At 32.9% G+C, this 12,558-nt stretch overlaps 2 protein-coding genes across 2 annotated transcripts; both read left to right on the top strand.

The window, feature by feature from the left end:
- The first annotated feature begins 303 nt into the window (after positions 1 to 303).
- Positions 304 to 3,444, top strand: LOC100853016 (pentatricopeptide repeat-containing protein At3g49170, chloroplastic). The gene has a single exon (XM_059733744.1). The coding sequence runs from the start codon at positions 350 to 352 to the stop codon at positions 2,924 to 2,926; it is 2,577 nt and encodes an 858-aa protein (XP_059589727.1). The 5' UTR covers positions 304 to 349; the 3' UTR covers positions 2,927 to 3,444.
- A 5,175-nt stretch (positions 3,445 to 8,619) lies between these two features.
- On the top strand, positions 8,620 to 11,269 carry LOC100267287 (protein phosphatase 2C 51). The gene is made up of 3 exons (XM_059733718.1): positions 8,620 to 9,395; positions 9,719 to 9,824; positions 10,692 to 11,269. Exons 1-3 carry the CDS (start codon positions 8,676 to 8,678, stop codon positions 11,030 to 11,032), a joined length of 1,167 nt encoding a protein of 388 aa, XP_059589701.1. The 5' UTR covers positions 8,620 to 8,675; the 3' UTR covers positions 11,033 to 11,269.
- The last annotated feature ends 1,289 nt before the right edge of the window (positions 11,270 to 12,558 follow it).

Below are 12,558 nucleotides of genomic sequence, written 5' to 3'. Positions count from 1 at the left end.
ATGTTTTTGAATTTGAAAAACTAATTTTAAAAATATTCCCAAATACACTCTTAATTTCTTATAAATTACCATAAACTTGAAATTTTAATTTTTATATTTGATAAAAACAATTTTTAAAAAAACCCTTTTAACTTTTTTTTATACCACAGCAAATAAATATGTTATCTCGAGGTTTAATATAGTAATTAATAGAAGATAATCGAAATAAAATTTTCCACCCCTGCCCAAAAATTACTCCAACAGTCACTCAAAAATCCTTTTTGTATGAAACTTCACGTAGAAAAATCCTTTATGAGATTGAAGCGTTGAACAACTTCATTTCTCTCAAACTAGCCGTTAGGGGAAGACCATGATAACTCTCTCTCTTCCCTCTCCCGCCCAACCCCTCCTCCCACCTTCTTCCAAAACCCTAAACCCTTCCCGCCAAAACATTATCCCCTCCTCCCTCTCCCTCAAAAACCCCAACTTCGAGCCCCTCAAGAACCGTCTGATCCGCCAACTCGACGTGGGCCGCCTCCACCATGCATTCTCCACCCTTGATCTCATGACCCAGCAAAACGCCCCACCAGATCTCACCACCTACTCCATCCTCCTCAAGTCCTGCATCCGATTCCGCAACTTCCAACTCGGGAAACTCGTCCACCGGAAGCTAATGCAGTCTGGACTCGAGCTCGACTCGGTTGTGTTGAACACTCTGATCAGCTTGTACTCAAAATGTGGCGACACCGAAACCGCTAGGTTGATTTTTGAGGGAATGGGAAATAAGAGAGACTTGGTTTCATGGAGTGCGATGGTCTCATGTTTTGCGAATAACAGTATGGAGTTGCAAGCAATTTGGACATTTCTTGATATGCTTGAATTGGGGTTTTACCCGAATGAGTATTGCTTTGCGGCCGTGATTCGGGCTTGTTCAAACGCCAATTACGCCTGGGTTGGGGAGATAATTTATGGGTTTGTGGTGAAAACCGGGTACCTTGAGGCTGATGTCTGTGTTGGGTGCGAATTGATTGATATGTTTGTGAAGGGTAGTGGTGATTTGGGCTCAGCTTATAAGGTGTTTGACAAAATGCCTGACAGAAATTTGGTTACTTGGACTTTAATGATAACTAGATTTGCGCAATTAGGTTGTGCAAGAGATGCAATTGATTTGTTTTTAGATATGGAATTGAGTGGTTATGTACCGGACCGTTTTACATATAGTAGTGTCCTTTCTGCTTGTACAGAATTAGGATTGTTAGCACTAGGAAAGCAATTGCATTCACGAGTAATACGTTTAGGATTGGCATTGGATGTTTGTGTTGGTTGTAGCTTGGTGGACATGTATGCAAAGTGTGCAGCAGATGGGTCAGTGGATGATTCGAGGAAGGTATTTGAGCGGATGCCTGAGCATAATGTTATGTCTTGGACTGCAATTATCACAGCGTATGTGCAAAGTGGAGAGTGTGATAAGGAAGCTATTGAACTTTTCTGCAAGATGATATCCGGTCATATATGGCCTAATCATTTCTCATTTTCAAGTGTTCTCAAGGCATGTGGAAACCTTTCTGATCCATATACAGGTGAGCAGGTGTACAGCTATGCAGTGAAACTGGGCATAGCATCAGTGAATTGTGTGGGGAATTCTCTTATTAGCATGTATGCTAGGAGTGGAAGAATGGAAGATGCCCGAAAAGCTTTTGATATTCTCTTTGAGAAGAATTTGGTTTCTTACAATGCAATTGTTGATGGGTATGCCAAGAACTTGAAGTCTGAAGAAGCTTTTCTACTCTTTAATGAGATCGCAGATACTGGTATTGGTATCAGTGCTTTTACATTTGCTAGCTTGTTGAGTGGGGCTGCAAGTATAGGTGCAATGGGCAAAGGTGAGCAGATTCATGGTCGGTTATTGAAGGGAGGCTACAAGTCAAACCAATGCATTTGTAATGCTTTGATCTCTATGTATTCTAGGTGTGGTAACATTGAAGCTGCTTTTCAAGTTTTTAATGAGATGGAAGATCGGAATGTGATATCTTGGACTTCAATGATCACGGGTTTTGCAAAACATGGATTTGCAACCAGAGCTTTGGAAATGTTCCATCAAATGCTTGAGACAGGGACAAAGCCGAATGAGATCACCTATGTTGCCGTATTATCAGCTTGTAGCCATGTTGGTATGATCTCTGAGGGACAGAAACACTTCAATTCAATGTACAAAGAACATGGAATTGTCCCAAGAATGGAGCATTATGCATGTATGGTTGATTTACTAGGCCGGTCTGGACTTCTTGTAGAAGCCATGGAGTTCATTAACTCAATGCCCCTCATGGCTGATGCTCTGGTTTGGCGAACACTGCTTGGAGCCTGCCATGTTCATGGTAATACAGAGCTTGGAAGACATGCTGCAGAGATGATTCTTGAGCAGGAACCAGATGACCCAGCAGCATATATCTTACTGTCAAACTTGCATGCTTCAGCAGGTCAGTGGAAAGACGTAGTGAAGATCAGAAAAAGTATGAAAGAGCGTAATTTGATCAAAGAAGCTGGCTGTAGTTGGATTGAGGTAGAAAATAGGGTGCACAGGTTCCATGTAGGGGAGACTTCCCACCCTCAAGCGTGGCAGATTTATCAAGAACTGGACCAACTGGCTTCCAAAATAAAGGAGATGGGTTACATCCCTGACACAGACTTTGTTCTTCACGACATAGAAGAACAACAAAAGGAGCAATTCCTTTTCCAACACAGTGAGAAAATAGCAGTGGCATTTGGGCTTATAAGCACAAGCCAGTCGAAACCCATCAGGATATTTAAGAATCTTCGCGTCTGTGGCGATTGCCATACTGCAATAAAGTACATTTCAATGGCAACAGGGAGAGAAATAGTAGTAAGGGACTCTAACCGGTTTCATCATATAAAGAATGGGGTGTGCTCTTGTAACGATTACTGGTGATAACCTACATGGAAATGATAATCTACATGGAACCGAGTACAGACGATGAAATCTACCGAACACAAGTTCTATGTTCAAGGCAAGGCCATTGCCTAAACGCCAGTCTCACGAACTTGTTGGCACTGGGAATGGTTGAGTTGAACATTGACGAATCTGAAGAGGTTGCTTGGGGTACGGTAGATTCAATATGAAGGAATCTTCTTTCACAAACTCAGAAGCAATGCATGGATTGATTTCTTTCAAGCTTAAAGCTCAAAAGGGTTCTCTCAGATTCTATGAAAAGTCTCTTCAAAAAGGAGCCTCTCTGGTTGGATTTAGGCAAACTTGCTTTCAGCCCAGAGCCTAAGACATTTTTTATTGTTTTGATATCATATAAACAGAATAAAAGTGCTTATATATGAATGTAAGTGATCTGTGTAGTTGATATCTGCTGCATCCTTGTAAAAGTAGGATGTTTGCCTTCATCTGCAAAACCCTATTATGTATAATAAATTGAACCATTGTGGTTGATTTGGGAACATTTGTGATTGATTTGTTTTGGAATTATGTTGAAATCTATTTGAGAATCAAAATATTCTTAATCTGTTTTCTATATTTTCAAATATGTTTTAAAATAATTTTTATATATAATATTTTATTTTTAATCATTTTTCATATTTATATAATTATTTTTTAAAATAGTCTTTCAAAACAACTTAAAATAACTAAATATTTTTAATAATAGAAAACTGTTTTCTGTTTCTTGGTTGTCTATCGTACTTTCTTTTTTTTTATTGAAGATTTTAAAAATAGCTATTAAAATAGAATCTAAATTTATTTTCTTTTTTTTGTTTTAGAAAATAAAAAGTATTTTAAAAAATAGTTGTCAAATACGATCCATTGTTTCACCACCCAAAAAATATAAAACATATTTATGTTCTTAAAAATTAGAGAATATGATCTTGATTTTATAATATCTTTTAATTATTTTCACTTTCTTTTAAAAAACTATTTTAAAAAATAATTATACAAATACAAATAATGATTAAAAATAAAGTATTATATATAAAACTTATTTTTTAAAACATATAAAATAAATTAAAAACATTTTCGATTTCAGACATACTTTTTTTTTTTGTTACGAAATATCAAAATATTTTTCAAAACTATTTTTTAAAACACTTCCCAAATAAAAGTCTTACTATTTTGTAACTCTTTCCTATGAATAAAGCACTCATAATTTTTAGAACACAAAAAACTAAGAAAGGATTTTGATTATTTTTTTCAAAATAGCATATATATTTTCATACAATATTTCTTAAAAACAGTTTTTAAATCTTCAAAATTATAACTAATGGAAGGGAACATACAGGAAATTGTGGGTGACTACATATATAATTTACTTTTGGTTTATCCACAAAAACATTTACTAAAATTTAATTACCCTAAGCCTATACAAAACCTTGAAATTTAAGGTGAGACGTAATCTTCCTTCAATCTTCTCCCTTATTCCAAGTGAAAAAGTAAGGAAAATTCGTGGAAGACTCCATGTTGTTCTGCTCTTACTTGTGGAGAATCCTTTTAGCGGTGGACTAAACGTTTTTGTTACCTTAACTACTGAGTCACCATTTCCATAATTTCAAGGATGGTGAATGACAAAATTCTTATTTGTATTCTCCTACCATTTTTATAATTTTTTTTATTATTTGATCTTACAACTTAAATCATAATTTCTCATATGTAGAAATTACGAAGAAAAATAGTAAAATTATTCTATAATTTCTCATAGGTAAAAACCTTATAAAAAGAAATGAAATATTTTATAATTTCTAAACTTTTTATGAAAAGAAACTACGAAGAAATGATTAATTTTATTTTATGTTTTATCTTATTAAAAGATATTCAGAAACGCTATGTTTGGTTCCTAGAAAATTTAAGAAAAATGTAAGGGAAAGAAAATAGAGAGAAAAAGTAGATGATAAGAAAAAATGAAGGAAAATAAAAAATAGATTTAAACTCAATAACTTGTTTTATATACTTCAGAAAAATTAGATTAATACCTTCGAAAAAACTTGAACTACATTTAGTCCTAAAGAAAATAATGGAGAAATAATTAATCCAAAAATATTATATCTTAATGCAATTGACACGTTAATGTATTTTGTAAATTATATACAACTAGATACAACTCTCTCTATCAATTTATTAATAAGATAGGCATTTTCGAAAACATTGAAACTAAGTTATTACTACAGCATTTTTCGTGGAACACCAAACATGGATTTATCTTATTCAAAAGAATAATTAGACATGTGGATATCTACTATCTTTTACATCCTCATAAAGCTTAATCCAAAATCCTATATGTATTCACTTTTGTAGTTCTATAATATTATGGAAATCATTCGTCCAAATGATAGTAGCCACTTCTTCAAATCATCTATAAATACTTGTAAATCATTTCATAAATTATAAATACATATGTTTGAAAAATAATCTAATAATATTATACGAAAACAATATCTAGCATATTATACAAATTAGTTAAGGATGTATTAAGGGTGACTAACTAAATATATTTTATCAAAATTCTTATATACACACAAAGCTTCAAGAAAGTTCTAAGGTTAACATTTGACAAATAAAATCAAATGATAAACTAATAGATTTATTTACAAAAATCCTACGTACTACAATATTCAAAAAACTTATATACGGTAATATTCAAAAAACTCATACACAAAATTAGAAACTAATAATTAATCAAAGATCTTTATGTTAATGCATGAGAGAAAATGTACGTGCATGAAAAGAGCTCTTGATCAATTTTGCTAATAAGGTCTTTCAAAATCTCTAAGTTAAACTATCGGGGAAAACATAATCATATGTACATAAGGGTGCATATTAGAACATTTTTCTCTTTAAAATTTGACAACACAAATTTAAAAAATAAAAGAGTAACAAAAAAATATTAATTTTCAAATTTATATTTTAAAATTTTCGAAGGGAAATTAACACTCATTTGTTAACTTAGATATCATTTTCCCCTGTCAAGCAACCTATGAACGTAGAAAACTGTTTTCTATTTTTTAATTGTCAATCATACTTTTTTGTTTTATTATTGAAAATGGAAAACTGTTTTTAAAAACTACTTAAATGGGATCTAAACTTTTTTTTTTTATTTTAGAAAATAAAAAGTATTTTAAAAAATAGTTATCAAGCAGGATCTATTGTTCTCCAAAGCATATTTTTGAGAGGTAATCTTAATTACCCTAAGCCTATACAAAACCTTGAAGTTTAAGGTCAATGAGAGGTAATCTTCCTTCAGTCTTCTTCCTTATTCCAAATGAAAAAGTATGGAAAATTCGTGGAAGACTCCGTGTGGTTATGATCTTACTTGTGGAGAATCCTTTTAGCCGTGGACTAAACGTTTTTTGTTACCTTAACTACTTAGTCACCATTTCCATAATTTCAAGGAAGGTGCATGGCAAAATTCCCATTTGTATTCTCCTACCATTTTTATAATTTTTTTATTATTTGATCTTATAACGTAAATTATAAATTTTCATATGTAGAAATTGTGAAGAAAAATAGTAAAATTATTTTATAAATTCTCATGGGCAAAAACCATATAAAAAGTACTGAAATATTTTATAATTTCTAAATTTTTCATGAGAAGAAACTACGAAGAAACAATTAATATTATTTTATGTTTTGTCTAACTATAATACATGCATAAAGGCTATATTTGGTTCTTGGAAGATTTAAGGGAAAATGAAAAAAAAACAATAAATAAATAGGTTTAAACTCAATAAATTATTTTTATATGTTTCAAAAAAATTAGAGTGATTACCTTCGAAAAAACCTTGAACTACATTTAGTCCTAAAGAAAGCAATGGAGAAATACTTGGTCCAAAAATAACATGTCTTAATGCCATTGACACATTATTGTATTTTGTAAATTATATACAACTAGACACAACTCTCTCTATCAATGTATTAATAAGATAGACATTCTCGAAAACATTGAAATCGAGTTATTACTACAACATTTTCGTGAAACACCAAACATGGATTTATCTTATTCAAAAGAATGCTTAGACATGTGGATGGTTGTTATCTTTTAAATCCTTGTAAAACTTAATCTAAAATCCTATATGTATTCACTTTTGTAGTTCTATAATATTATGGAAATCATAGTAACAATTTTTTCAAATCATATGTAAATACTCATAAATCATTTAATAAATTATAAATACATATGTTTAAAAAACAATCCAATAATATTATATGAAGGTAATATCACGTATATTATACAAATTAATTAAGGATATATTAAAAATAACCAACTAAATACGCTTTATCAAAATTCTTATATACACTCAAAGCTTCAAGATAGTTCTAAGATTAATATTCAACAAATAAAATCAAATGATAAACTAAGACATTTATTTATAAAAGTCCTAAGTACTGCAATATTCAAGAAACTCATACGCAAAATTAGAACCTGATAATTGATCAAAGATTTGTAGGCTAACACAATGAGAAAAATGTATTTAGAGAACATATTAATAATGTTGACAAAGCATTATACTTTTTTCCTTTTTGTTCTTCCGATCAGTTTCACTAATAAAGTTTTCAAAATCTCTAAGTTAAACTACCCAAAAAAACATAATCATATGTACATAAGGATGCATATTAGAACATTTTTCTCTTTAAAATTTGACAACACAAATTAAAAAGAAAATAAAGGAGCAACAAAAAATTTAATTTTCAAATTTATGTTTAAAAAAATTCTAAAGGAAATTAACACTCATGGTTCACTTACAGATCATTCTCCCCTGTCAAGCAAACTATGAATATTGGAAAATAATAAATAAAAAATCATGATAAAATCACAAAAACATTTACTTTTTTATTGTATAATTACCAATATATTTTAAATTTTTATTTTTTAAAAATAAATATCAAATTTAAAACTACAAAACATGTTTAATAAATAATACAAATGAAAAACAAAATAAAAAAAAAACATTTATTTTTTATTTTTAAAAAATACCAAAAATAGAAGTAATTCTTTGGAAACAATTTTGTTTTCGCCATTTATACATGTGAATTGTGAGTATTAATGTCTGGTTTTCAAAAAAAAAAAAACTTGAAAAAAATAATAACTCTGGCTATTCTAATTTTAAATACAAAAACTAAAGACCAAAAATGTCCATCCAATAAGATTGCAGCGGTGAGGTAGTTACGTCCCACGCAGGTAGCCTAATCACCACTCCAGATATTTTTAAGTTCAAATGATTAAAATATTCAAAACAAACCACGCAACAAAAATTTTCAATTCCCCAACATCCAACACGAAATCCCAAGCGCCCACATTCAGCCCCCAGACGCGACCCCCACAGTCTCGCCACGTGTCCCACCAAATCTTCCCCCCCCGAATCTGACAGCTGAAAATTTCTTTATCAGAAAAGTTAAAGACACGTGACAACACCACTCGCCACGTAGCGACTCTCCAGATCCCAAGTGGACCCCACGATAATCACAATACGTAGGATCCGATCTCCACGTGTTCCATCTTTTGATCCATGCCGTCCACGTTCATGGTAAATAATCCAAGAGAGTGGTTCCGTTTCCATTAGAAGACCGCCGCATATCTGCCCAGGTGGCTATCATCGGAGGGTTTGGAGAATGGACGGCTGAGATTTGTTCTTTTTTAGGCTATGTATTTGGGGTTGGAGTATTGGGGGTTGTTTCATGCAGGGAGATGGTCAGTAAAACGACGTCGGATGATAGAAGACTGAGTCGACTCAATGCAAAGCGAGTCAGGAATGCTCGACGGAGGAGGCTGGAGTTCCGGCGAATGAAGCCGAAATGCCAATCTGAGACCGACGTCGGGGTCGGGACCGGCGTCGATGAGAAGGAAGAGAAATCCAATGTGGAAGACTGCTCGACAGAGATATCGCTGTCGTTCTCCTCGTCGTCCCCGTCGTCCTCGGAGAACGACGCAATTCCGGCTAAGAAGACGGAAGTTGCACGAAGTTTTCAGCCTCCGTCGTACGGGACGGTGTCGGTGATTGGGAGGAGGAGGGAAATGGAGGATGCGGTGAGGGTGGAACTGGGGTTTTGGAGCGGGGGCGGAGAGAGGTACGACTTTTTTGGGGTGTACGACGGGCACGGCGGGGTTAGGGTGGCGGAAGTGTGCAGAGAGAGGCTGCACAGGGTGCTAGCGGAGGAGATAGAGAAGGAGAATTGCGGTGGTGGCGGTGGGTGGGAGAGAGCGATGAAGAGATGTTTTGGGAAAGTGGATGACGAGGTGGTGAGTGGAGGGTGGTGCCGGAAGGAGAACGGGGCAGTGAACACGGTGGGATCGACGGCGGTGGTGGCGGTGGTGGGCGGGGAGGTGGTAGTGGTGGCCAACTGCGGCGACTCCAGAGCTGTGATATGCAGAGATGGTGTCGCCGTGCCTTTGTCAAACGATCATAAGGTAAACCTCTTATACTTATCAGTATTCTCCTATGGTTTTAGCCCTGTTTGGACATTTGGAAATAAAGCCCTCTACAAAAAGAAAGAATATCCTTCTTTCTGTTTGGTTCCCACGAAAAAAAAGTTTAAAAAAAAAAAAAAAGGAACAGTGATGAATAGTATATTCTAAACGCACAACAAATCAACCCATTTCTTTATCCAAGAAATTAATTAAAGAATTTGCAATATAGAATCTTTCATTTAAAGGACAAATTTTCATAGAAAAACCATAACATTTGGGTTTCAGTAGATTTGTAGAAGTAAAAACCTGTCTTTTGTGGACAGCCAAACAGACCAGATGAACTGGATAGGGTAGAAGCTGCGGGAGGAAGAGTCATAAATTGGGACGGATACCGAGTCTTGGGAGTACTTGCCACTTCGAGATCTATAGGTAATTACAAATCAATCCACTACATTACTTATATGCTAGTCTTTTATGGAGTTTCAATTTGATATCTATAATGTTAGTGCTTAATTGTTAGTAATTGGGATCCTAATTAATTAATTAGATCGATATATAATAGTCAATTAAAGCTTTGTCCTAAGCGCAAATGTATTGGATGTGTTTGGTTCATGGGAATATGAATGGAAATAGAATGAGAATGGAGGTGAATTAAAATGATAGTGATATTGACATTTAGTTCGAAAATGACATTTTGGAAAAACAATTCAAAGACATTAATGAATGGGAATGGAATCGATTCCCCGAAACATACTTGGGGCTTTGTTATGTAAGAACATAAATGGAAATAGAATGAGAATGGGGTGAATTATAATCCTTAGTAGAAAAGAGGAATTAAAATCCTAATAGGGTCGGGATTTGGTTTTTATAACAATGAATTTTTATTCCTATTCTGAGCCTAATAAACAATTCAAAACACATTAATGAATGGGAATGAAATTGATTTCTCTTTTTCATTCTCTATTCCAAAGTCACAAACATGTACAAATTATCTCACATTTTGTACAAGAGAATCGAATTGGTCTCCTAAAACTAATTGATCATCTCATAAACGATTACCTACAAATCTCTCATTCGTGTTTTCGGCTTATAATCGTCTTAAAAGATAAGTTTGATGAACTTTATCTTTGTTCCCAAAAAGTTGATCAAGAAAAAAGTTCTACAGAAACAAACGTGGATCTGCATGCTTAGATTAGTTCTTTTATCACCTTCTGCTGTCATTCATACATGTTGTAAGAAGTTTTCCCCTTAATTGGAAAATTTATTTTCTTACAAAAATTTGGGACTTGAACACAGGCGACCAGCACCTCAAGCCATTTGTGATATCAGAACCGGAAGTCACAGTGAGTGAGCGAACCGACGCCGACGAGTTCCTAATTCTAGCAAGCGATGGCCTGTGGGACGTGATATCGAATGAGGTTGCATGTCAAGTTGTGAGGAGATGTCTGGACGGCCAAGCGGGGCGAATTCGGAAGATTGAAAATGGAAGATCATCACATGCAATTGAAGCAAAAAGTCGAGTTGCAGAGGCAGCAACTCTGCTGGTAGAGATGGCAATGGGACGAGGTAGTAGAGATAACATAAGTGCCATAGTAGTTGAGCTGAAGAAACCCAAAACTGGAAATTTCTGTGAATAGCCCAAGTTTTTTAGCTTCAAAACATCGCTCTAATCATGGGTTAATCGTGGATTTTGCCATCGGATTATCGGCTTACTTGAAGTTGGTAGTTCTGAGAGATGAAATGTACAGTTTGGAAGTGGGAGACTAACCAACGATTCAATTGATTAGGGTTTTAATTATATCAACCGAATTGCCTTCGCTGCCTTTGCTTATATATATATATATATATGAAAGAAAATTTTCTTGTTCTTTGAATTGTTTTTCCGAATTATATTGCCTTTTCTTTGAATTGCTTTTCTGAATTATATTGCCTTCGTTCCAGGGAAAGCAATCTTCAATTGTGTTGGAGCTTGAATTGGAATGGTTGTAGTGAAAAATATGAAATTTTTGGTGCTTCTTGGACCCATTGATTCGATACAATTTGAATTCAACCTGACGTTTGGATGAGTTTGAGTAAATATGTTAATACTCTTAGTTAAGTCTTTTTAGAACGTATGCTCAATTTGGTTGGGTTTGGGTTAGGTTTAAGTAAATAATATGAGTTGGATTTAAATTTGATTTAATATTTTTATAATATTTATAATGTTTATATCTTATATAATAATATTTATTTTTTAAAATTTTAAATAAAAATGTTAGATTATAATTATATCATATATATTTTTATTTTTTAAAAAAAAAAATCAATATGGATGGATTTTGAATCATATAGTCTAATTAATTCGGTCAATTTGAGTTTAATCTAATCAACTCTAATTTAATTCCATCAATTCGAATTTAACACCATCAACTTAATTCAACTTTAATTTAGAAAAATGAGATTAAATTGGGTTTGGGTTGGGGTTGAATTGAACTTGAATTGATTGTTTTTTTTATTCGAATCAGATTTAAGTTAATCACCAACCTGTTCAAGTTAGTGCCCTATACTTAGGCTTTTACTCTTACCTTGCTTCGACAATTGAGTTACGTGATAAAAATTAAATAAAAAATAAAATAATTTCTTTCCTTTTTTATTTTTTTATTAATTTTGGCCAAAACTAAAAAGCTTATCATTTCTAATTATGGCATAAAAAGTTTAAATAACATTATTATAATAAGTAATTTTATGATTTTTTTTTTTCAAATTATCTCCGTATAATCCATTCTAAATTATATTAACATAATCTAATGATATAAATAATAATTAGTTTTATGAATTATGCAAGTCGATTTTTCTATACCTCTAGTTTAAATAATGATTTATTTAATAATTGTATTAGGTACTTAATAATAACATATGAATTAATATAATCTAAAGAGTTTATTCTTGGAATCACGTATCAAATAATGTCGGTGTTGTATTAATAATGACATTTCAATGATTCAAGAAAAAAGTTTTATAAAAACGATAGATAGAATTGCATAGATGCTTGTAGACAAATTCTTATTTGGGTCATGTCATGAATAGGTCAATATTCTAAATCTCAATACATTGAATCTTTCATTCTTAATTAATTTGATCTCCAATTATAAATTACTTTCAAAAAAATCCCTTTCTTATATGA

This window comes from Vitis vinifera, chromosome 16 (assembly GCF_030704535.1).
Source record: "Vitis vinifera cultivar Pinot Noir 40024 chromosome 16, ASM3070453v1".
Lineage (NCBI taxonomy): Eukaryota > Viridiplantae > Streptophyta > Magnoliopsida > Vitales > Vitaceae > Vitis > Vitis vinifera.
The sequence above is the reverse complement of the archived record's forward strand: the minus strand, read 5'-3'. Positions and strand labels throughout refer to the sequence as shown.